At 38.0% G+C, this 27336-nt stretch overlaps 1 protein-coding gene across 1 annotated transcript in view; it reads left to right on the top strand.

The window, feature by feature from the left end:
- CNTNAP2 (contactin associated protein 2) overlaps positions 1-27336 on the top strand; it is a 1362616-nt gene that overhangs the window by 994495 nt on the left and 340785 nt on the right. The window contains exon 14 of the mRNA XM_082693594.1: positions 26863-26990. Within this exon, the coding sequence (XP_082549720.1) occupies positions 26863-26990 (128 nt within the window). The remainder of the gene's footprint in view (positions 1-26862; positions 26991-27336) is intronic.

Raw genomic sequence — 27336 nt, 5'->3', positions numbered from 1 at the left:
CCGGAGCTATGACTGGTCTGATAGGATTAATTTTTGCCTTCCTGACCTGACCAGTGATAGAGCCTGAAACCTGTAGACTCTCAATATTCATTAAATGAATAAGGAAGCAGACTCTGTCTCAGAATTTTAACAAGTTCGTTCATGAGTCCTTCAAGTCAGCTTGTAGATACAGGGCTTAAAGGAATTCGTATTTAGTTCGAATGTGTGGACTTGAGTTACAATGCTGGTTGATATGCTCTGGCGTTACATTTGAGGCTGACGAGGCCATGCTGGAGGCAGCCAGTCTCACGGGCAGAGTTGGAAACTGGTTAGGTGTCTCATGAACTCTTTCCTGCTACAGACAGAGATCCTCCCTCATTACCTGAGAGAAAGCATGAATTTAAGGCAGAATTAGGCTTCTTTATACACGTGTTGAATTTGTGTTCTAGTCATGCTAAACATTAAAGAGGAAAGGATTTGGAGCCGTTTTATAATGTTTACACTGTTGTAAAGGGAAGTGATGAGTTTAATAATAGTTACTATCTTCTGAACCATAGGAAGCTGTCATTTTTGTATGTCAAACGCTGTTGAATTTCACATAGTTGAACCTGGTATTTATTGAATGCTTACTTTGTGCTAGGCACAGTGCTATGTAATTTACCAGGTGTTAACTGATTTAAATTTCACCCATCCAAGAAAAATTCTAACAGATGAGGAAATCGAGACCTTGTTTAGGTAACTTGCCCAATGTGGGAGGAGCACTCTCTTTCCTGAAGCAGAATACTATCCTGCCCAGGAAAAATATTCATGTTGTAAATGATGCTATCAAAACCTGGGCTTCCAGTCACAATTATGTCAACAAAAATGTGACAGTGAAATATAACATGGTTAATTCACAATGCAAATTGTCTACTTTTTAAAGGGTGAAATTTACTTCTAATACAGAGATGATTGTCATTGCAATACCAAAGTCAAGTCCGGTGGCCACAAAAATGAGTAAGACATAATCTTTATTCAAGGAAAGGAGGTCACACTGAAGAATGGAAGACAAAGAATTATAAAACCTACTATATCATTAGAGTTATATTTTTGTGGGTCCCAGCTTCCAATCCAAAAACAAAGCTAGGTAATAGGAATGTACTATGGAGACAAAGAGAAAAAAAATGAAGGGAAGCCCTAGAAAATACCTAATCTATGTCAGCCATAACTATATTCTCTGCATAAATAAATTGCAGTGAGAGCCCAGAGGAAGAGATAATTAATTTATCTTGGAGAAATGAGGGAAAGTTTCACAGAAGAGATGACAACTGGACAAGGCCTTAAGAACGAGTGGAATTTTAACAGACAGGTTAAAGAGGAAGGACATTCCAGAACAGGGAACAGGTACAGAAGAAAGTGTGAAAGTAGACGAAGTTGAGCAGTAATGAATGGTTCAGGTGGCAAGAGACAAAGAACAGATACACAGTATGTTCTATATGCTCTGAACCCTCAGAAGACATAGAAAATTGGAACAGACATTGTGAAGAGACCAGTATTGGGAACTTGAACTTTGTCCTAGAAAACAATAAGGAGCCACCAATGCTTTCTCCCTCTGGAGCTATAACTTTCATAGTCTGAAGTGTACAGATCATAAACATACAGCTCAGTTGTTTTTATGTATTGATATAGTCATGAAATTATTGCCTAGATCAAGATCTAGAACAAGAACCTAGTCAGCTTCCTAGCTCCCTTGTACCTTCTCCTAGACAGTCCCCACAAAGTTTACTTTTCTGACTCCTATTACCATTAGTAATTTTTGCCTGTTCTTGCCTATCTTAGAAATGGAATCATTCTAGCATGTACTCTTTTGTGTTTGGCTTTTTTTTTTTCTCAATATTTTGTTTTTGAGATTTACTGTATTTCTTTGGGTAGCTGTAGTTCATTTTACTTCCTTATTGTGTCCTATTCCATTATTTTTTCCCCATGGAAGGAAAATTAATTTAATGGGCTTTATTACAGAAGCCCAAGAGTTACTGTATACTAGTTGGTTAAGACACACATATCTTTGAAGATTTTATTTATTTAAGAGGAAGAGAATGAGAGAGAGTGCACACAAGAATAAGGAGAGGGAGAAGCAGATTCCCAGCTGAGCAGAGAGCCTGACGCTAGGCTCCTTGATCCCAGGATCCTGGGATCCTGACCTGAGCCAAAGGCAGATGCTTTAACCGACTGAGCCACCCAGGCAGCCCTCGACATATCATTCTATGATGGGAACAGGTACACAATGGCAGCTATAACATCAATAATTAAGATGTTAAGGACTCACCAATACTCTCTGTCTGTCTCTTAATCTCATTTGTTAAGCTCTATAAGTGATCTACCATGAAAGCTGCCTTTGAAAGGCCATAGAAAGACAAAAACCATGCTTCACAGAATGGTACAAAGCAAAACATTATTTCTCAGGATATTAATATGTGTACTGGGAAAAAAGTCCCTTTTCCAGGATGCTGGGTTAAAGGTAAATATATTTTACTCAGTGTAGAGATTGTCCTAATCTTTGTTATCCTCATTGGTATTTTGTGTCTCCAAGAGTGAAGTAAGGAATATATATAGCATTTCCCACACTTGGGAGACCAAATATCTCTCCCCCCACCACACCAGAAAACTGACCACCCTCTCCCAGAATTAATGTTTTCCCAAACTCAACAGAGAAAGTGATATACAACTGTTTGGACTTGTTGTGATATACAACAAAAGTGATACACAACTGTCGTGAGTTATGTCATTTGCCACCAAAAGTCATGTTAAGGTCCTAACCCCCAGTGTGACTATATTTGGAGATAGATAGGGCCTTTAAAGAGATAATTAAGGGGCGCCTGGGTGGCTCAGTGGGTTAAAGCCTCTGCCTTCGGCTCAGGTCATGATCCCAGGGTCCTGGGATCGAGCCCCGCATCGGGCTGTCCGCTCCGTGGATAGCCTGCTTCCTCCTCTCTCTCTTTCTACCTGCCTCTCTGCCTACTTGTGATCTCTGTCTGTCAAATAAATAAATAAATAAAATCTTAAAAAAAAAAAAAAATAAAGAGATAATTAAGATTAAATGAGGTGGTAATGGTAGAACATAGTCCCCTAGGGTGGGTGTCCTTATAAGAAGAGGAAAAGACACAGACCGTGGGAGGAAATAGAGAAAGGTGGCTGTCTGTCAGCCACGGAGAGAAGCCTCAGCAGATAGCCCTAATCAGCCCTTTGATCTAGACTTCCAGCCTCTGGCACTGCAGGAAAATAAGGCCCCCTCTTCTGTGGTATCTTGTTGCGACAGCTCCAGCAGACTTAGGCAACAACCTCCAAGTCAATTAAGAATCCTCATCACCATGTTGGACCTCTCAAGGAAATAAGCAACTAAATTCCCCCAGGCTTAATACAATAATAGTAGGGGACTTTAACACTCCCCTCACTGAAATGGACAGATCATCCAAGCAAAAGATCAGCAAGGAAATAAAGGCCTTAAACGACACACTGGACCAGATGGACATCACAGATATATTCAGAACATTTCATCCCAAAGCAACAGAATACACGTTCTTCTCTAGTGCACATGGAACATTCTCCAGAATAGATCACATCCTCGGTCCTAAATCAGGACTCAACCGGTATCAAAAGATTGAGATTATTCCCTGCATATTTTCAGACCACAATGCTCTGAAGCTAGAACTCAACCACAAGAGGAAGTTTGGAAAGAACCCAAATACATGGAGACTAAACAGCATCCTTCTAAAGAATGAATGGGTGAACCAGGAAATTAAAGAAGAATTGAAAAAAATCATGGAAACAAATGATAATGAAAATACAACGGTTCAAAATCTGTGGGACACAACAAAGGCAGTCCTGAGAGGAAAATATATAGCGGTACAAGCCTTTCTCAAGAAACGAGAAAGGTCTCAGGTACACCTACACCTACACCTACACCTAACCCTACACCTAAAGGAGCTGGAGAAAGAACAAGAAAGAAATCCTAAGCCCAGCAGGAGAAGAGAAATCATAAAGATCAGAGCAGAAATCAATGAAATAGAAACCAAAAAAACAATAAAGCAAATCAACGAAACTAGGAGCTGGTTCTTTGAAAGCATTAATAAAATTGATAAACCCCTGGCCAGACTTATCAAAAAATAAAGAGAAAGGACCCAAATAAATAAAAACATGAATGAAAGAGGAGAGATCACAACTAACACCAAAGAAATACAAACTATTGTAAGAACATACTATGAGCAACTCTACGCCAACAAATTTGACAATCTGGAAGAAATGGATGCATTCCTAGAAACATATAAACTACCAAAACTGAACCAGGAAGAAATAGAAAGCCTGAACAGACCAGTAAGGAGATTGAAACAGTCATTAAATTCCCCCAGGCTTGTTTGTATCACTTTCCGGTTTGATTTTCAGATTATTTGCAAACTGGACACGCTGCCCTATCACAAGAATGGGGCAACTTCCCCTTCTGGCTCCTCACAAGAGCCAAATGAATTCACACAACAAGACATTCACATGTTTCATTCTCTCCATAAAACCACTACTAAATTGAGTTTGGCTTTGTTTAAGATTTGCATTGCCCTGCAAGTTGCAGCCACTCACTCCTTTCTCTGATGGTATTTGCAATCCCTCCATTAATGGCAATGGATATTTACTGCCTTTCTTCTAAAGGGAGGATTTATATGGCTTTTAATTTGTGTAAGTTGGACTGCATCATAAATGGTTCACCCTCTAAATTACAAAGTAAGCTTGCCAATGGAGATGACCTTGTTTATTAAAATCTAATTAATGGAAGTTTTAGAAAGTCCCTGAGAGGGTTACTGAATTTCTGTTTTCCCCCAAACCCAATAAACTTCCAAGACCTAGCTGGCTAGAATGAACCACAGAACTCGGAACCTCACTGTTAAGTTATCTGGTTAGTGCTTCCTTCAGCCATTTTCTCCAAGAGTGCATTTCTCCAAGAATCATTTCCCAAAAATAGTACTGGCTGGCCTAGTTCAGAAGCCAGCTGTATCTCACTTTGTGAGATACGATTTGAAGAAAAAGACCAAGATGCTCTTTGCTCCCAGGATCTCATGGAACAAGAAGATATCGAACTTGTTATTTACATTCTCCAAAAATGAAAATAATGTCCTCATAATGTGCTCCTTTAAGTCATTCTCTGGACAAATATCTATGATGTCTAAATGCTCTTTGTATACGGAAGATATGCATGGGTTTTGCTCCTAAGTCTGAATAAGAATGTGGGCAAAATGATAATAGACATATGTGATAAGCCATAATTAATTGACTCAGCTCCCAGTCTGTGAACAAAAATCTCAAACTCCAGTAGTCTTAGGATTATCCTATCACTTCTTCCATTTGTCATTTCTCGTCCCAACTTTATTTTTAAAATTTATTTATTTTTTAGATTTTATTCAGTTATTTGACAGAGAGAGAGAGCAAGAGAGGGAACATAAGCAGGGGGAGAGGAAAAGGAGGAAGCAGCCCTCTTGCTGAGCAGAGAGCCCAAAGCAGGGCTTGATCCCAGGACCCTGGAATCATGCCTGAGCCAAAGGCAGATAGATGCTCAATGACTGAGCCACCCAGGCGCCCCTCTCATCCCAACTCTAAAACAAGAGTTTACAGTTGGTCTCCCCTCTCTCCTTTTCCATTTGATGACTAATCACTGAGATTTTTGTTTTCATTACTTTCCTGGAAGTCTTTGAGATATGCCCACCAATGATCTCCATACTGCTATACCCAATGTGCACGTTTTTAAAATACTAGACATTTTTTGTGATATTTAATATAATTAGCTGCTTTGCTTTTTTTTCCTTCCCTGAAGTTCTCTATTCCCTTGCCTTATCTTACACCTAATTGTTTTGGCTCTCTCCCAGATCTCAGATCATTTATTTTCAATTTCCTTAAGTTGTCCTTCTTCCTTCATGCTTGAGACGAATCACATTCTTACGCCTCTTCCTGTGGCTGTCTTTGGCTTTACCTTAGTCACAGTTATTGAAAGATGTTTTAGAATTTTGTTTTTATTTGAACCATCTCATCCTGAGGAGTAAATGTTTTTCATTACCATTGCTGAGACCTTTTTCACATGTCTGCATTTCACAGCATCTTCAAGATATTGATAACATAAAAAAAAATATATTGATCATCTTAAGGGCTCCCCAGAGTCTAGAGACAGGTAGAGGAAACCACTTCTACCTTCAAACAATCTTTGGTGTCCACTAGGGGAACAAAATGACCTGCTGAGATGAAGTGGGAATGACAAGGTATGTCAAAAATGATGTGATGTTTGTAGAGAAAAGATTGTGGTCAAATCGATATAAGCATCATTTCTATGGATCTGTGTTACTTGGAGGGGGCTTTAGAAATAACAACAGGAAGAAAAAGCAGTGCTTTTTAGTTAAAAGAAGAATGTTTATCTCATTGAAAAACAGAGCCTTTTAAAAAGGACGGGCAAATCGATAAAATAAAAATTCAAGGTATATTGAACTTTTTTCTGAGGCCAGATTCATCAGAACTAAATGCTCTTTTGCAAAGATCCATCTGTTTAATAAAAATTTAGGGAGGAGAGAGTCTGACAATTGTTTTTCATGATTGGGAAGCTCTGCAGAGACAGTGGAAAGAACACCATATATACACAATAAGATGAAAATTCGCTATTATAAAAATTAGCCAGATTTAGAGGGTCTTTCATACCCAAGGAAGGGATCAGAAATTAGGTTTCCTCTGTTGTCTCGGAGTTTCAGCACTGGCTCCAAGGCTATGAACGAGGCACAGGAGATGCCCACATTATAACTCTGGGTGCAACTCTACCACCATTACCCAGTTGCCTACCCCAGGTGACACAAGAGAAGCCTAAAATTTCCGGGAGAAGTCTAAGAGTGGGAAAGATATATTTGCAGCATTGTTAGCATATTCTATCTGTCTGTAACCATCAGCACCATTGTGAGAGCGGGAAGAGGGGAGCTTCTGAGGAATAAATCAGAGAGCTTGCCCCGTATTTGCTGGAGTGAAATATGATGGCATGGACTCCTATCTGCCCAGAGGAGGGGCGGAGGGACAGGGCATATTGTCAGTTGCCTCTTTCAGAGTTCCAAAAGACAAGAGTGCATTGTGGGCCAGATAGAACCTATGGGATGAAGCCAACCATGGAACCCACCCCAGACCAATCGAGCCAGGAGTGAGACTGAAGGTGATTCTGAAAATGTAGAGGGGAGACATCAGTGATCAGATAAACATGCCTTTCCAATCTCTGCATTTGTCTGTTAGTTACAAATGAACTTTCAGGAACACTGAAGGAACCCAGAATATTCACCCTAATTTTTTAAGATACATGAAGCTAGTACAAATGAAGGTGTTCCCAATGACTACTTTTGAGTTGACCTTCGAGTTGACCTTGAACTGCTAGAGATGAAAATACATGGAAAATAGTCCATACTAGTCCTCAATCCAGTGAGACAAATTTGCTATGTGATAAAAACATAGACTCTCATATCTTTTCTAGAAAAACAACTAAAATTATTTTAGCAGAATTTGAGAAATAGAAACATACAACCTCCCTATTCCTAGTTTCTGGAATAGGGAGATTGGTTTGTTTTGCCTAGTTCAGCCACTAAGTAAATACCTTAGACCAATCATAGTTTTATTCTGAATCTGTTACCTCATCTGAAAAATAAGGGTGATAACTAGATCATCTCCCAAAACATAGGCTGGATACTACATTAATGGTTTCCTGAGAAACTACATAGAACAATGAAGTCCTGTGCTTAAAGACTTCCACTGATTTCCCCCTTGAAAAATAGACCTTCATGATGTTTTATGCCACATTTTTAAGTTAGCCAAATTTGTTGCAACAATTATGACTTGTTGATCTAGAATTAGAAAACAAACAAGCAAACAGTAAGTGAAATCAGAGAACTACAGGGGAGGAGAAAAGTATTTTCCTCTACCTAGCATAGGATCTCCAGCTGGGGTCCTCTGTTAGACTGGCCAGAGACAGATTAGCAAGAGGAAAACAGAGAAGTTTCAAAGCATGAGCCTGATGTATGTTCCCATAAGGGCACTCAGTGATGAATAACCCAAAATATGTCTAGAACTTGGACTTTCATACTGTCTTAAGCCAAAGGACAAAAGGGTTTGGGCTTCTGGGTGGGAGACAAGTTATGAGAAAGGGACCAGGAAAGTATAGTAACCAAGAGTTGTTCAGTAAGATTTGTTTTGCAGATTAAGTCAGTGTCTTCTCCATTGAAAAGAGTTGTTGAGAGTTCTTCTTTCAGGTACAGAAGAAGGAGACATGTCTACAAAAGGAACTTTCCTTTATGAAAGAAACATTTGTGCCTTTTCTAGAGCTTTTCCTGTTTCCACTGATCTCAGTGGGTTTTAGTTCAAAAGAATCTGTATACCAAAGGGGCCTATTCTGGAGTTGCATATGCTGATCCCCTCCAGAACCAAGATATAGTATAACTTATCTTTATAAAGAACCAAGAGCCCAGATAAATTTAGCAGCTTACTTTTATGTAGAAGAGGGGTTAAATTAGTACTATAGTCTTTAATATCTAATTCTTCCCACTATATAAATTATCTATGAGACTTCGAATTGAATACTAGTTTTCTAAAGAAAAAAATAAAACCTCAATTAGAGGAAAGGGATAATAAAGTTTTTCAAGAGCATTCAAGGAACTTCCATTATGAGAAGAGTTTTCTTTCTCACCTTTCACCATTGATAGTAAGCACATACTAATTACTATTTTAGGATTGTGCCTAGTTAACTTCTGTGTTTGTTCATGTATTTATTCAGTCATGAAACATATGGAGAGAGCTACTTTTAGGTGTCTACTAGTATTTGGTTGATAAAGTTGCATGAGGCAATATATATGGCCTCAAGGAACTTGCATTCCAGAAGGAAAATCAAAGAAGAACATTTTGCATAGAATCCCAAAATGGTTACTAAGGGTTTTCTAAGAGATTCTATACTGAAAAGATAATTGTCTTGCATTTATAAAAGGCCTAAGCTATTCCCACTGAACAGGAGTAATTGAATCTGTAATTACTTTCATTTCATAGGGGACATAGACATGGATTCTAAAGATCTAATTGTGATGGTTGTTTTCTTAATTACTCTAATTGCTTTGTAGAGAACACTACCTTTCATCCGTTGAGGAAAGCTCAATAGTCAATAGTGACTGAGGACACCATTACAAGAATTTTAAAAGTTCTACTTTCTATGTATCAGACTTGGTTGTTTATTTCAGCATCTGATGATACAGCCATGCTGAGATAGCCCCCGTGTGTTCTATAAACAAAGGCATTGGCTTTTGGTCATGATTTTTGTAAAGGAACATAGAAGAACGGACAGACCTGCTCCACGCTGACAGTAGGGCTGTCCTTCTAAGGACATATCATCACCTCACCTCCCTAAAGTCATTTCCTCCATCTCCCCAGTCCAGCCTCCACAATTCATAGAGATCTGCTTTCTGGAAGTAGGCCTTTGTCCCATTCCATGGATTCTATGAAAAATAAATTGAAACAGTGGTTTGTCACATTATTCCCTGGAAGCAGGTGTTAATAGGGGCCAGGATAGAGGGATAATGGGAGCATTAGTTTCTTGTTAAGGGAAAGGCAGTGGGGTACATCCCCAGGCAGAGAAAATTTTGAAAGGCAGAGTTGATGTCAAAAAGAAAACAAAGGATAAAAATTTCCATTTCATTAAAAAAAAAAATGTTTTAACTAGAACTGGCCTTGACTTAAGTTTATTTGTTTCCCATATTTCTCATGTACATTAGGTATGAACTAATACACAGTAGGGTAGCATTTGGCATTATACCCTGAAGAACCATCTCATTCCTGGGTAGAGTCACTTTAGGTATTGGATGTGTTCCTGAAGAGTTCTTTGGGAGTAAAATTTGTCAGGTTCAACTGTATGCATATCCCTATTTCCTTGTACTTCCAGAGTTACAAGGATTAAATGAGATGATCCATGGTCAAAACACTGTAAATATTTTAAAATGATACAACCATAAGTTATTTATGTGCTTTTTGACTCAAAAGATGGAAAGACTAAGAATGCAAACGTTTTTTGATAAAAACAACTACTAATGAATCTAACATTTTTAGTGGAACTTATTAGAAGAATATTAACTTCCCAGAAAAATTCAGTAAAATTCTTGTAGGGTTTTACCTTTTGACCTAGTTTTTCTCAATATTTACTAAGAAAGAAGAATGTGTCTGGAGATAACTATTAAGAGGCAGAAAGGAGGGAAAGATAACAAAAACTTACAGGTAATGTGGACATATTTTTTTGAACCAAAAATCGCACAGAATATTACAAATAGTTTAGAAATAGTCCTTGAGATGAAGATATGCTACAAAGTAATGGCATTTCCAGGATATTACTATTGCAAATGGTGATGGGTAAACAGAACTCCAGTGTTAGGTATGTCCTGAAAAACCAAGGACATTTGATTTTTGAGGAATGAGGTACAGTTACTATTTTATTTTATTTTATTTATCTTATTTTTTAACATACAATGTATTATTTGCTTCAGGGGAACAGGTCTGTGAATCATAAGTTTTACTCATGATTAATCGTGAGTCTTACTTACAAATCACAGCACTCCCCATAGCACATACCCTCCCCAATGTCCATAACCCAGCCACCTTATCCCCCCCATTGCAGGAACCCTCAGTTTGTTACCGGAGATTAAGAGTCTCTTATGGTTTCTCTCCCTCCCCTGTCCCATCTTGTTTCATTTTTTTCCCCTCCCTTTCTCTCATGGCCTCCCCATCCTGCCTCTCAAATTCCTCATATCAGAGAAATCATATGATAATTGTCTTTCTCTGATTCACTTATTTCACTCAGTATAATACCCTCTAATTCCATCCACATCATCATAAATGGCAAGATTTTGGTTTTTTGGATAGCTGCATAGTATTCCATTGTATATCTATACCACATAATTCATTCATCTGTTATGGTCATCTAGGTTCTTTCCGTAGTTTGGCTATTGTGGACATTGATGCTATAAACATTGGGGTGCACTTGCCCCTTCGGATCACTACATTTGTATCTTTAGAACAAACACCCAGTGGTGCAATTGCTAGGTCATAGGGTAACTCTATTTTCCAGAGTGATTGCACCAGCTTTCATTCCCCTTTTTCTACATTCTTGCCAACACCTGTCAGTTCTTGACATTAATTTTAGCCATTCTGACTGGTGTGAGGTGGTACCTCACTGTAGTTTTGATTTGTATTTACCTGATGCTGAGTGATGTGGAGCACTTTTTCATGTGTCTGTTGGCCATCTGGATGTCTTCTTTGCAGAAGTGTCTGTTCATGTCTTCTGCCCATTTCTTTGATTGGACTCTGTTCTTTGGGTGCTGAGTTTGATAAGCTCTTTATAGATTTTAAATACTAGCCTTTTATCAGATATGTCACCTGTGAATATCTTCTCCCATTCTATCGGTTGTCTTTTGGTTTTCTTGACTGTTTCCTTTGCTATGCAAAACCTTTTGATCTTGGTGAAGTCCCAATAGTTCATTTTTGCCCTTGCTTCCCTTGCATTTGGTGATGTTTCTAGGAAGAATTTGCTGTGGCTGAGGTTGAAGAGGTTGCTGCCTGTGTTCTCCTCAAGGAGTTTGATGGATTTGTGTCTCACATTGAGTTTTTTTCATCCATTTGGAGTCTATTTTTATGTGTGGTGTGAGGAAATGGTCTAGTTTCTTCTGCATGTGGCTGTCCAACTTTCCCAACACCATTTGTTGAACAGACTGTCTTTTTTCCATTGGACATTCTTTCCTGCTTTGTCAAAGATTAGTTGACCATAGAGTTGAGGGTCCATTTCTGGGCTCTCTGTTCTGTTCTTTTGATCTATATGTCTGTTTTTATTCTAGTACCATACTGTCTTGATGATTACAGGGATCAACTCCTTAATTTCTCTTTCTTCTGTCTTGCTATTGGTATATATAAATGCAACTGATTTTTCTGCATTGATTTTATATCCTGACACTTTACTGAATTCCTGAAGGAGTTCTAGCAGTTTTGGAGTGGAATCTTTTGGGTTTTCCACATAAAGTATCATATCATCTGCAAAGAGTAAGAGTTTGCCTTCTTCTTTGATGATTCGGATGGCTTTTATTTCTTTTTGTTGTCTGATTGCTGAGGCTAGGACTTCTAGTACTATGTTAAATAGCAGGGGTGATAGTGGACAGCCCTGCTGTGTTCCCCATGGAGAATGATATTCGCTGTGGGTTTTTCATAGACGGCTTTTATGTACCCTCTAGCCCTACACTGTGAAGAGTTTTGATGAAGAAAGGATGCTGCACTTTGTCAAATTTTTTTCAGCATTTATTGAGAGTATCATATGGTTCTTGTTCTTTCTTTTATTACTGTATTGTATCACATTGATTGATTTGTAGAATCTTAAAAAATTTGCAACCCAGGAGTAAATCCCAGTTGGCCATGTGAATAATCTTTTTAATGTACTGTTGGATCCTATTGGCTAGTATTTGGGTGAGAATTTGCAACCCAGGAGTAAATCCCAGTTGGCCATGTGAATAATCTTTTTAATGTACTGTTGGATCCAATTGGCTAGTATTTTGGTGAGAATTTTTGCATCCATGTTCATCAAAGATATTGGTCTGTAATTCTCCTTTTTAATGGGATCTTTGTCTGGTTTTGGGATCAAGGTAATGGTGGCCTCATAAAATGAGTTTGGAAGTTTTCCGTCGATTTCTATTTTTTGGAACAGTTACAGGAGAATAGATATTAATTCTTCTTTAAATGTTTGGTAGAATTCCCCTGAGAAGCTGTCTGCCCCTGGGGTCTTGTTTGTTGGTGACTTCTTCAATTTCCTTACTGGTTATGGGTCTGCTCAGGTTTTCTATTCTTCCTGGTTCAGTTTTGGTAGTTTATATATGTCTGTAGGAATGCATCCATTTCTTCCAGATTGTAAAATCTCAAATTTGCTGGCATATAGTTGCTTATAATATGTTCATATAATTGTATTTCTTTGTTGTTGGTTGTGATCTCTCCTTTTTCATTCATGATTTTATTAATTTTTGTCCCTTCTCTCTCTCTCTCTTTTTGATAAGTCTGACCAGGGATTTATCAATCTTATTAATTCTTTCAAAGGACAAACTCCTAGTTTTGTTGGTTTGTTCTACTGTTCTTTTGGTTTCTTCTTCTTCTTCTTTTTTTTTTTTTTAAGATTCTGTTTATTTACTTTGACAGACAGAGATCACAAGTAGGCAGAGAGGTAGGCAGAGAGAGAGAAGCAGGCTCCCCGCTGAGCAGAGAGCCCAATGCGGGACTCGATCCCGGAACCCTGAGTCCATGACCTGAGCTGAAGGCAGAGGCTCAACCCACTGAGCCACCCAGGTGCCCCATGTTCTTTTGGTTTCTATTTCATAGATTTCTACTCTGATTTTTATTATTTCTGTTCTCCTTCTTGGTTTAGGCTTTCTTTGCTTCTTTAGGTTTAGGGTTAGGTTGTGTACTTGAGACCTTTCTTTTTTCTTGAGAAAGGCTTGTATCACTATATACTTTCCCTGTAAGACCACCTTTGCTGCATCCCAAAGATTATGAATCGTTGTGTTTTCATTTTCATTTGGTTCCATGAATTTTTAAAAATTCTTCTTTAATTTCCTGGTTGACCCATTCATTTTTTTAGAAGGATGCTCTTTAGTCTCCATGTATTTGGATTCTTTCCAACTTTCCTCTTGTGGTTGAGTTCTAGTTTCAGAGCATTATGGTCTGAAAATAGGCAGAGAATGATCCCAGTCTTTTGGTACTGGTTGAGACCTGATTTGTGACTCAGGATATGATCTATTCTGGAGAATGTTCCATGTTCACTAGAGAATAATGTCTATTCTGTTGCCTTGCAATGGAATGTTCTGAATACATCTTTGATGTCCATCTGGTCCACTGTGTCATTTAGAGCCTTGATTTCCTTGTTGATCTTTTGCTTAGATGATCTGTCCATTTTAGTGAGCGGGTGTTAAAGTCCCCTACTATTATTGTATTATTTTCAATATGTTTCTTTGATTTTGTTATTAATTGGTTTATATAATTGGCTGCTCCCTTGTTAGGGGCATAGATATTTAAAATTGTTAGATCTTCTTGTTGGACAGACCCTTTAAGTAGGTTATGGTGTCCTTCCTCATTTCTTATTGTAGTCTTTGGCTTAAAATCTAATTTATCTGATGTAATAATTTCCACCCCAGCTTTCTTTTGATGTCAATTAGCATGGTAAATTGTTTTCCACCCCCTCACTTTAAGTCTGGCAGTGTCTTTGGGTCTAAAATGAGTTTCTTGTAGATAGCATATCAATGAGTCTTGTTTTTGTTTTGTTTTGTTTTGTTTTGTTTTTAGCCATTCTGATACCCTGTGTCTTTTGATTAGGGCATTTAATCCATTTACATTCGGGTGTGACTATTGAAATATATGAGTTTAGTGACATTGTATTGCCTGTAAGGTGACTGTTACTGTATATTGTCTCTGTTCCTTTCTGGTCTATTACTTCTAGGCTCTCTCTTTGCTTAGAGGACCCCTTTCAATATTTCCTGTAGGACTGGTTGGTGTTTGCAAATTCTTTTAGGTTTTGTTTGTCCTGGAAGCTTTTTATCTCTCCTTCTATTTTCAATGACAGCCTAGCTGGATATAGTATTCTTGGCTGCATATTTTTCTCATTTAGTGCTCTAAATATATCATGCCAGTCCTTTCTGGCCTGCCAGGTCTCTGTGGATAGGTCTGCTGCCAATATACTATTTCTACTATTGTATGTTACAGACCTCTTGTTCCAAGCTGCTTTCAGGTTTTTCTCTTTGTCAATAAGACTTGTAAGTTTTACTATTAGATGATGGGGTATGGACCTATTTTTATTGATTTTGAGGGGATTTCTCTGTACCTCCTGGATTTTGATGCTTAACCCTTTGCCATGTTAGGGAAATTCTCTAGTATAATTTGCTCCAATATATCTTCTGGCCCTCTCTTTCTTCGTCTTCTGGGATTCCAATTATTCTAAAATTATTTTTCCTTATGGTATCAGTTATCTTTCTAATTCTCCCCTTGTGGTCCAGTAGTTATTTATCTCTTTTTTTCTCAGCTTCTTTATTCTGCATCATTTGGTCTTCTATATCACTAATTCTCTCTTTTGTCTCATTTATTGTAGCAGTAAGAGCCTCCATTTTTTATTGCACCTCATTAATAGTTTTTTTAAAAATTTCTACTTGTTTAGATTTTAGTTCTTTTATTTCTCCAGAAAGGGATTTTATTTTTTTTATTTCTCCAGAAAGGGACGCTCTGGTATCTTCCATATTTTTTTTTTTTTGAGCCCATTAGGCACTTTGATAATTGTCATTCTGAACTCTAGTTCTGACATCTTACTAATGTCCATATTGATTACATCCCTGGCCTTCGATACTACCTCTTGTTTTTGTTTTGTTTGTTTATTTGTTTGTTTTGTTTGTTTGTTTTGAGTTGAGTTTTCCTGCCTTGTCATTTTATCCAGATAAGAAAGATGAATGAGAGAACAAAATACTAAAAGAGTAGCAACGACCACAGAAAAATATACACTAACCAAACTGGAAGAGAGCAAAAACTGGGGGGAGAAGAAAGGAGATTAAAAAGAGAGAGAAGAAATATATATAGGAGAGAGATTGATTTTGGGTGTATTTTGGTCTGTTAGAAGAAACTGCTTCCCAAAATTTTAAAGAAAGAAAAACTTACATATATACAAAATAAGGGTAAACACAATGAAGGGATGGAATATGACTGTAAAGGTGAAAATTTTAAAATATTCTAAAAAAGGAATTGATACTATAAAGATGTTGGTTGAGGGGCACCTGGGTGGCTCAGTGGGTTAAGCCCCTGCCTTTGGCTCAGGTCATGATTCCAGGGTCCTGGGATCGAGCCCCACATCGGGCTCTCTGCTCTGCAGGGAGCCTGCTTCCTCCTCTCTCTCTCTCTCTCTCTGCCTGCTTGTGATCTCTGTCTATCAAATAAATAAATAAAATCTTTAAAAAAAAAAGATGTTGGTTGAAAAAATAAAATAGAGGAAAGAATGTGATCAGGCTGGAGACTAGAACAAAGCCATGTGCTAGATTTAGGGTATATTTTGATCTGTTAGAAGAAACTGTATTTCAAAATTTTAAAGAAAGAAAAATCTATATGTATACAAGAAATAAGGTAAAATACAATGAAGGGATAGACTATGACTGTAACAATGAAAATTAAAGATTTTCTTAAAAGGTATTGATAAGATAAAATAGTTTAAAACGGTTAAAATAGGGGGCATCTGGGTGGCTCAGTGGGTTAAATCCTCTGCCTTTGGCTCAGGTCTTATCCCAGGGTTCTGGGGTCGAGTCCTACATCAGGCTCTCTGCTCAGTGGGGAGCCTGCTTCCCCATTTCTCTCTGCCTGCTTCTCTGCCTACTTGTGATCTCTGTCTGTCAAATAAAAAAAAATCTTAAAAAAAAAAGATTTATAAGAAGGTCTATTCTAGAGGGTATATCCAAATTTTTTAAAAGAAAAAAGTTAAAATAGGAAAGAGGAAAAATTTTTTAAAAATAGAATAAGAAAAAAATAAAATTTAAAAAATTTAATTTTATGAAAAACTAAAGAATCATGGGGTAAGAGCCATAAATGCTACGTGTTGCTATCCCCTGGCTCTGGAGTTCCGCAGTTTTCATTGATTATGAAATTGGTCTTGGCTGGATGTTCTTGTTGATCTTCTGGGGGAGGGACCTGTGGCAGTGATTCTCAAATGTCTTTGCCCCAGGCGGAATTGCACCGCCCTTGCCAGGGGCCGGGCTAAGCATTCTGCTTGGGTTCAATCTCGGGAGCTTTTGTTCCCTGAACACTTTTCCATACTGCTTTGGAGGATGGAAATGATAATTGGTGGCCTCCTAGTCTCCCACCAGGAGGAGCTGAGAGCTCAGTGCTCCACTCCTCAGTGCCCCCTCAGAGAAAATCAGTCCATCCTTCCCATCTCCCTGGTCTGCAGCTGCGCTCTGAGCTCACCTGGCCTGTGACCAAGTCTTTCTCTCTGATGCACAGCCCCGTTTGGAGTCTTCAAACCCAGCAGATTCCTGTTGCACGCTCCCATGCCACTCCTCCCAGAGGAGGAAGAAGGTGGCCTCCCCAGGATCTGCCATTTGTGGGGTCCCTGTTCAAAAAGCAATGGTCTGACTGTGCCTCAGATCACAGTTTAAGGTAACCCCCAATTGAGAGTCCAGTGCTCAGCTCCGTCTCTGCAGCTGGCCTTCCCACTCGGATACCTGGGAACTCTGCCACACTCAGACACCCCTGGTCTTTTTGTGTCCCCAAGAGTCCTGAGACCACACTGACTCCATGAGAGCTCCATCCCCTACTTAGCCTCTGGAGCAACGTTCCTCAGTAGAGCAGGCTTCCAAATATCCGATTTTGTGCTCACTGCCCTACTGCTTGCCGGGAGCTGCCCCCTCCCACTGCAGTCTGTCGTCCTGTGTATTGCCTCAGATTCACTTCTCTGCACATCCTACCTTCTAGAAAGTGGTCGCTTTTCTGTTCCTAGAGTTGTTGCTCTTCTTCTCATCTCTCTCTCTCTCATAGGCATTCAGAACTGTTTGATAACTAGCTAGCTGAATTCCTGGGACCAGGCAAAAATTAGGTCTTCTACTTCTTCACCATCTTTCTCTTCCCCTCAGTTCCTATTTTAAAGATAGTCTGGGAAGGTGACAGGCATAGCAAGCTGGGGTAAAGGGTACAAATGTTAAATAAAGAATGAGGATGAGACTTGGACATGGGTAAAATTGGTGGAGTGTCCTGCACCATTTTAAAATCTCATCTCATGTTAAAGAATGCTTATAGAAGTCAAAGGTGAGAACAGACTGAATAGGGTATCCAAGCAAGTGTTCTGAAATCCTACTTGGGAAGCAAGGTGGGTGGACTATGTAAACATTGATACAGGGTAAGGACCTTAAGAAAAGGGAGTCAGTGATTCTGTAGCCCCAGGTACATAGTCACAAGGCCAGGAAATGGACCATTTCATAATTCCACATGCTAGCACTTCCAGTGACATGGGTAGAAAGGAAATGTTTTTCCCATTGAAAGCTGGTGTTTATGACTGTCTATAGTCTTTTTTTTTTAACATGAATATTGAAAGGTAATTTACATACTGTAAAATTCACCCATTTTAAGAATGTGATTCAAGGAATTTTAGTAAATTCACCGAGCTGTGCCAAAGAAATGACCTCAGTCCCAATTTAAGACATGTTCATTACCCATATAAGATTTCTGTTTATCATAAATCCTTCTTCCCATGCCCAACCCCATGCAACCACTAATCTAGTTGCTGTCTCGATAGCTTTGCCTTGTCTGGACATTTCGTATAAATGAAATTTTAGAATATGTGGTCTTCTTTGTCTGGCTTGTTTCACCTAGCATGATATATCGTTTTGTTTAGATTTTATTTATGTATTTGAGAGAGAGGGAGAGTGAGAGAGAGCATGAGAGGGGAGAAGGTCAGAAGGAGAAGCAGACTCCCCATGGGACTGGGAGCCCAATATGGGACTCAATCCTTAGACTCCAGGATCATGACCTGAGCCAAGGCAGTCGCTTAACCAACTGAGCCACCCAGGTGCCCCAGCACGATGTTTTTGAGGTTTATTCATTTTGCTTATTTCATTTTGCCCATTTCACTTTCCTTACTGCTGAATAATGTTCAGCAGTTATGGATATGGATACACTACACTTTGTTTATCCATTCACAAGCTGGTAGACATTGAGTTGTTTCCACTTTTGGGTATTATAAATAAAGCTGCTATGAACAGCTACCTACAATTCCCTGTGTGACCATCAGCTTTCATTGCTCTTGAGTAGATGTCCACGAATGGAATTATCAAATCATTTGGTAAATCTGTGCTTAACTTTTTAAAAATTTTTATTTATTTATTTGAGAGAGCACAAGGGGAGAGGCAGAGAGCAAGGGAGAGAAAGAATTTCGAGCAGACTCCCTACTGAGCATAGAGCCTGACACAGGGCTTGCTTGATCCCTGACCCCAAGGTCATGACTTGAGCTGAAATCAAGAGCCAGCTGCTTAACCGACTGACCGACCCAGGCCCACCATGCTTAACTTTTAAAAAACTGCTGAAGTATAGTTAAAAGCAACTGTGCCACTTTATGATGCCACCAGCAAAGCGTGATTATTCCAGCTTCTTCCAATCCTCATCAAAACTTGTTATTGCCTATTTATATTATTATAGCTACTCTGGTAAGAGGGATATGTCATCTCAGTCTAGTTTTAATGACATTTTTCTCTGTCGATAATGCTAAGCACTATCTTGTGCCTTTATGTCCCATTTCTATGCCTCTTTGTAAGCTAAAAGTTTATAGCTAAAACTTTGACTTTCCTGGATTCTTTCAGAAATTTCTAGCTTTGGTGGTGCTGTGATGGAAATGCATAAAGCTCACTGACTGTAATTCTGGTAGTGGTTGTTGTTTTTAAGTAGACAAATAGTTCTAAAACTTCACAAAGGAGAAATTCTTCTCTGCTAAAATTATAGCACAAATTCATAGCATGGTAACTTTTATTGTTACAGTTGCTCACAATTGCAAAAGTTTGGGATGTCTGTTTTTCTTCGGGTCTCTCTCTCTCTCTCTATATATATATATTTTTTTTTCCCACTGAGCTAACGGCAAGGCCAAACTGTGTAGAGGCTTGTTTGCTCTCTCAGTAGGTTAAGAACAGAAGGCAAGAGAAGAACAGACAGAATTCTTCAGGAAAATAGTACTGAAGCAAAATAACAGTAAGGCCAGCTTAGAGAAGGAAAATCCATAGAATCAAGTTTTATTGTAATAAGAAAGCTGATAGAAATGTTATGCAAGAGTCTTGAGTTCAGGGCCTATTTGAAATGGATGATAGAATTTTTCTAATGTACAAGCACAGTAACAGATGTAATTAGATTATGCTGACATGATAAATAGTTACTGAATATCTCCCTAAATTAGATTGACCTCCATCTGTAAAGATCATAACTTTCAATGAAAGCTTGATTTGCTTGCTAAATAATTTTCATACAGGTGCTAAGACAGCAGTCTTACAAGTGTGTTCATGGGTCCCTTCCCAGATCTCAGTTTATGTCTTTTCGCCTACATGTCTTTTTTGAAAGTGTGTTGTGCTTCCTAAGACAGTAGAATATAAATTCTTTTGAAATGCACATGAGGCTTTCTCCAGAAGAGCTCACCTATAAGGTCACAAATGAGGCCTCAAGGAATACAAAAAGATTGAAATCATCCATGCACCTTTTCTGACCACGAAACTATGAAACTAGATGTCAGCCACAAGAAGAAATTTGGAAAGACTATGAATACATAGAGTTTAAACTACATGCTCCTAAACTATGAATAGGTCAACCAGGACATAAAAGAAGAAATAAAAAATACGTGGAAAGAAGAGAAGATGAAAACACAATAGCCCAAAACCTTTGGAAAGCTGCAAAAGTGGTCCTGAGAGGAGAGCAATACAGACCTATCTCAAGAAGCAAGAACATTTTCAAATAAACAATATAACCGTACACATAAAGAAGCTAGAAAAAGAACAACAAATGAAGCTAAAGCCAGCAGAATGAAGGAAATTATAAAGATTAGAACAGAAACAAATGATATGGAAACTTAAAACAAAAACAAAAGCAAAACAATAGAACAGATCAGTGAAACCAGGAGCTGGTTCTTTGAAGAAAATCAATTAAATTGATAAGTCTCTATCCAGAATTTTCAAAAAAAAAAAAAAAACAAACAAAAGAGAGGGGGGGATAAAGAATGAGAGAGAGGACCCCAATAAAATCACAAATGAGAGAAGAGAAATAACAGCCAACACCACAGAAATACAATTATAAGAGAATATGAAAAACTATATGCCAACAAATTGGACAACCTGGAGGAAATGGATCAATTCCTAGAAACATGTGAACTACCAAAGTTGAAACAGGAAGAAATAGAAATCTTGAACAGACCAATAACCAGCAAAGAAATTGAATCAGTAATCAAAACTCTCGCAACAAACAGAAGTCCAATGTCAGATGGCTTCACAGGGGAATTCTACCAACTATTTAAAGAAGAGTTAATACTATTCTTCTCAAACTATTCCAAAAAATAGAAAAGGAAGGAAAACTTCCAAATTCATTCTATGAGTCCACCATTACCCTGATACCAAAACTAGATAAAGACTCCACTAAAAAAGAGAACTACAGGTTAAGTCCTGATGAAGATGGATGCAGAAATTCCTAATAAAATACTAGCAAACCAAATCCAACCACACATTAAAAAAAGTCATTCACTATAATCAAGTGGGATTTACTCCTAGGCTGTAGGGGTGGTTCGATATTTGCAAATCAATCAATGTGATACACCACACTAATGAAAGAAAGGATAAGAACCATATGACCATTTCAGTAGATGAAGAAAAAGCATTTGATCCATGCATGATAAAAACCCTCAACAAAGTAGGTTTAGAGAGAACATAACCTCAGCATCACAAAGACCGTATGTGAAAAACCCACAGCTAATATCATCCTCAATGGGAAAAAACAGAGTTTTTACTCTGTGGTCGGAAAAAAGACAAGGATGTCCCCTCTCACCACTTATATTCAACAAGGTACTGGAAGTCCTAGCCACAGCAGTCAGACAACAAAAAGAAATAATATGCCTCCGAATTGGTAAGTAAGAATTAAAACTTTCATTGTATGCAGATGATGTTGACACTCTGTATAGAAAACCCAAAGACTCCACCCAAAAACTGCCAGAACTGATAAACAAATTCAGTAAAGTTGCAGGATACAAAATCAACATTCCAAAATCTGTTGCATTTTTATACACTAAAATGAAGCAGCAGAAAGAAATTAAGGAATCAATTCCATTTGCAGTTGCACCAAAACCAGTAAGATACTTAGGTATAAACCTAACCAGAGAGGTGAAGGACCTGTGCTCTGACACCATGAAACACTGATGAAAACAACTGAAGACAATACACAAGGAAAAACGTCCCATGCTCACAGATTGTAAGAAAAAATATTGTTAAAATATCTCTACTACCCAAAGCAATCTACAGATTTAATGTAATCCCTATCAAAATACCACCAGCATTTTTTTACAGAGGTAGAACAAACAATCATAAAATTTGTGTGGAACCACAGAAGACTCTGAATAGCCAAAGCAGCCTTAAATCAGAAAAGCCAGGCTGGAAGCATCACAGTTCTGGACTTCAATGTATATTACAAAGCTGTAATGATCAAAACAGTATGGTACTAGCACAAAAATAGACACCGAGATCAATAGAACAGAATAGGAAACTCAGAAATGAGCCCACAACTATATGGTCAATTATATCTTTGACAAAAGTGGCAAGAAAATGCAATGAGAAAAAGACAGTCTCTTCAACAAATGATATTGGGAAAACTGCACAGCTATACACAAAAGAATGAAACTGGACCACTTCTTTATACCATACACAAAAATAAACTAAATGTGAGACCTGAAACCATCAAGATCCCAGAGGAGAACACAGGCAGTAACCTCTTTGATATCAGCCATAGCAACTTCTTTCTAGATATGTCTCTCCTGAGGCAAGGGAAACAAAAGCAAAAATAAAAAAAAAATAAAAATAAACTATTGAGATTTCATCAAAATAAAAGGCTTCTGCATAGTGAAGGAAACAATCAACAAAACTAAAAGCCTATGGAATGGGAGGGCAAATGACATATCTGCTAAAGGAGTGGTATCCAAAATATATAAATAACTTATAAAACTAAACACCCCAAGAATGAATAATCCAATTTAAAAATGGGCAGAAGACATGGATAGATGTTTTCCCAAAGAAGACATGCAAATAACCAACAGACATGAAAAAATGCTCAACATCACTGATCATCGGGGACATACAAATCAAAACTACAATGAGATATCACCTAACACCTGTCAGAATGGCTAAAATCAACAACGCAAGAAACCACAGGTGTTGGTGAGTATATGGAAAAAGGGGAAATCTCTTGCAGTGTGGCTGGGAATGCAAGCTGGTGCCACCACTCTGGAAAACAGTATCAAAAAGTTAAACATAGAACTGCCCTACAATCCAGCAATTGCACTATGAGGTATTTAACCAAAGAATACAAGAACACTAATTCAAAGGGATACATGCACCCTGATGTTTATAGCAGCATTATCTTTAATTATATCTTTGACAAAAGTGGCAAGAAAATGCAATGAGAAAAAGACAGTCTCTTCAACAAATGATATTGGGAAAACTGCACAGCTACACACAAAAGAATGAAACTGGACCACTTCCAGATTATGGAAACAGCCATCAACTGATGAATGGATAAAGAAGTGATATATATTTATATATATATATATATATATTATATATATATATATATAAATATATATGGCTGTTTCCATAAATATATATAAATATATATATATATATATATTTATATAAATAAAGACCCATCAACTGATGAATGGATAAAGAAGTGATATATATTTATATAGTGAAATCTTATTTAGCTATAAGAAAGAATGAAATCTTGCCATTTGCAAAGAGATGGATGAAGCCAGATTGTATAATGCTAAACGAAAAAATTATTCTCAGTCAGAGAAACACAAATACCAAATGATTTTATTTATATGTGTAATTTAAGAAACAATACAAGCAAAGGGAAAAAATCAGAGGGAGAGATAGAGAAAAAGAAAGACAAAACAAGATACAGACTCTTAATTATAGAGAATAAATTCATGGTTACCATAGAGGAAGAGAGGGGTAGGGGAATGGGTGAGCTAGGTGACAGAGATTAAAGAGTGCACTTATTGCAATGAGCACAGGGCAATGTATAAAACTGTTGACTTACTATATTGCACACCTAAAACCAATATGACATAGTATGTTAACTAAGTGGCATTTAAATAAAAACTTTTAAAAAGACAGGGAAGTGGGCTATGCTATAAAGTCACATCAGAAACTCTGTGCTAGTCACACCACTTCATTGCCATCTCTGAATTTATTTTCACAACCTATTTGTTTCTATCAGAGTTCACTGCCTTGTGATTTTCACACACAGCTGTTTGTGACTTTAAAATCTCTGGAGTCCTATGTAGATCTCTGCTCAAAAATGAATGGGGGGGGGGCTCTCTTTTTCTCATCTGATCTTTTTTTTTCCTTTTGTCTTGGCTTGGTAAGGAATATTTGAGTGTTACAACTATTTGCTGATCTGAAGCCTTTGGTAAACTCCAATATGCCATTAAAAACAGCAATTAATTTGGGGATGAGGTAGCTCTAGACCTCTCTTTTAGGGTATAGTTGAAGTAGGGGATGCATGAGAATAAAACATTATGGTTCTCTTTGAACTCGCAACTTAAAAATAACCTCAACATTTCAGGAGATCTAATTGTATCTAAAAGGAACTCTTCATTTATGAGATTATTACAAAGATTTAAAAGTTGTGTCTCTAAATTGTTAACCTGTATAGATGTGTAAATTCTTAAAAGGTTACACACATCCAGCGTCATCAAGAAGATCACATAATGATTGGGATATTCCCAAATATATGTTTTCAGATTGCTCTTACATTAGCACAAATTTTGTTATAAAGTGGTTACTTTCTCACTCATCATAAATGAAAGAATAATAGCAAGTACTGGCGTGGGTGTTGAGCGTCCTGATACATGACTGCTTGCCGTATAGAGCAGTCAATCAAAACATTAATTATTAACAAAGTTTAAATTATTTCTTGCTGTTCAGTTAAATAAATTTTAGCTTAAATGTTTCTTTCCCCACCTCAGAGATATTCCCCTGTCTCTTCCCTAAACCCACACTCAACTATGAGGACAAGTTACATGACAGTCCACCATGATAGTCTGTGGAATATTGGCTCAGTAAATTCCCAAAGGAAAAATGGATCCTGACGATTAGGAGCAGGAGTTGGCCGATTTCTTCTATAAAGGGCCTGGTAATAAATATATTAGGCTTCAAGGGCCATATGGTCTCTGTCACAATTACTCAACTTTGCCATTATAATGTAAAGCACCATAGACCATATGTTGGAAAAAAAAAGTTATATTTCAATAAAACTTTATTTATGGACACTCACTTTGAATTTCATGTAATTTTCACATGACACAAAATATTCTTCTCTGGATTTTTTCCAACCCCTTAATATGCAAAGATCATTCTTGGCTCATGGGCCATAAGAGAACAGGCAACGAGATGAATAGCTGTTAGCACTGAGTTCACAGACTCCTGATCTAGAGTCATGTAATTCTAAGTGATAATGAACTTGTGGAGAATATCAGCCTGAAATTCCACAGGAACACACATCACTCCTAGGAGGTTGTCAAACTCCAGTGTGTCATTAAAAGGTGTTTTCATTTGTTGTTGCTTTAAGAAACACTACGTATCGGGTTTAATGGCAGACTTTTTTTTTTTCCTCTCTAATGTGGCTTTAATTGATAGAAGTTCCAGTAAAATAAATTGGGTTTGCAAAATATTGCATGAGGTACTTGAGGCCAGGTCATCAGTAGATACAATGTCAATAGGAATCATAATCTTAGTTCTCAATTGATAAACAAATTAAAAAAAAAAACATTATTTTGGAAGCTCAAGGGCAATGAAAATACTAAAGGAGTGTAAAAATACACTTGTTTGAGGCCTGCTGGCTGAATTCTGACTCCTTCCTGGGTTTTTCGTGGATCCTGACCCACGAGGGAGTGTGTGTTCGCTGACATTTGAGAAGATTGGAAGAATGAGTAACTATTCCTAACAGCATAGCATTTTAGAAGCAGGCTTCCAAGTTGGTTCCCCTCAATTTTCTGAACTATTTGCCAAGAGATGTGAAAGACAAATCTTTAACCCGATGATTGAATGGCCTCTCGCATTCTGCTATCATCCAAAGTCAGTTTTTGTATGTACAATTTCAAAATTGTTATTTATATTCACACTGCACAGTGCCAAAAAAAAATCATACAAAAGGGTAAATTTGTGGAATGACTTTATAATGATTTGTGCCTCCCATTCATCCAGCCCCAAATGAGGGGATTTCTCAACCACAGCAGCACAAAAAAAAGGATAAGGGGACAGGGATCTCAAGTTAAGGTGAAGTCTGTGCTGCACCATATGTCATGTTGGGCTCATCTCTTGAATTTCTATGCTCCCCTTCCTTTATTTAGGGTGGATACAGGGTAGAGTTAGGAGACCTGAAACATGATAAGTATAGAATAAGCAGGAAAGTGAATCCAAGAGAAAAATCAAACCAGGCTTGAATCTTCACTCTTCATTTTAGATGGAAAGAGACACTTGGTGTTGGAAACTTCACATAAATTCTTTCAGTTGTTGAAATAAACAAGAAAAGAGGAAGGAAAAAAGTGTCCCTTACCTAGCTGATGCACAGCAAGGAAGAAAGCCAACTGCTTTGAAGCAATTGAGGAGACAAAGGGGTTTTTTAATAGAGTTTTGTTTCATATATTATCCAAGAGATCAGGTTGACTTCATTGAACTTTTGATTTCCTGACAACAGCAAACACATGTGTGCTCAAGCGTTTGACGTGTGTTTTTCATGCCGTGTGGGAGTCCACTCCCACTCCAGAATAGGATGCAAACTATTAGTTGGGACTGTCTGGAAATCAGGATGTCCATTCTGTTTTCCAGAAAGCAATGATGTCACAGCTGCTTCTGGGTAATACACCCTGAGACCACCTGATGGAAGAGAGAACAACTCTTTGGCTGTGGTTCTACTTAGTGAACCTCTGAGCATGTATTGGAATGCGATCAATATCAGACAATTGAAACAGTTATCGGAAGAGAGATGTTTCTGATTTAGCCTCCTCATCCTTTTCTGTTTTTCCCTGTGATTCAGGAGGAAGGACGCTGGCTTCTTATCCTACAAAGACCACCTGCCAGTAAGCCAGGTGGTAGTTGGAGATACCGACCGGCAAGGCTCAGAAGCCAAACTGAGCGTGGGCCCCCTGCGCTGCCAAGGAGACAGTAAGTTTGCCCAGAAGCTGTGGCTTGCACTTTCTTATCAGTTTGAAATAGTGTTTCCCAGAAAATCAGAGGATGGCAGGAAACAGACTTGCTCTGCTATAACTCCTGAAGAAATATACCGTGCAATGAGAACAGAGCCAAATGGAGAGCTGGATAGACCTTAATACATACAGGAGGGTGACAGTTGTCAAGTCTCCAAGACAGGAGCCTAGATTTGGGCTTAAAACATGGATATCCATTTTCCTTGAATACTCATATGTAACAAGTGTGACTACCTACGTTTATGGTGATATAAATAGCCATGCTAATAGCAGACAAGCGACAGTCAACAGCTGTGGTTCCACAG

Source organism: Mustela nivalis (assembly GCF_964662115.1).
Source record: "Mustela nivalis genome assembly, chromosome: 12".
In the NCBI taxonomy this organism is placed as follows: domain Eukaryota; kingdom Metazoa; phylum Chordata; class Mammalia; order Carnivora; family Mustelidae; genus Mustela; species Mustela nivalis.
Note: the sequence above shows the minus strand (reverse complement) of the source record. Positions and strands in the feature narration are given on the sequence as shown.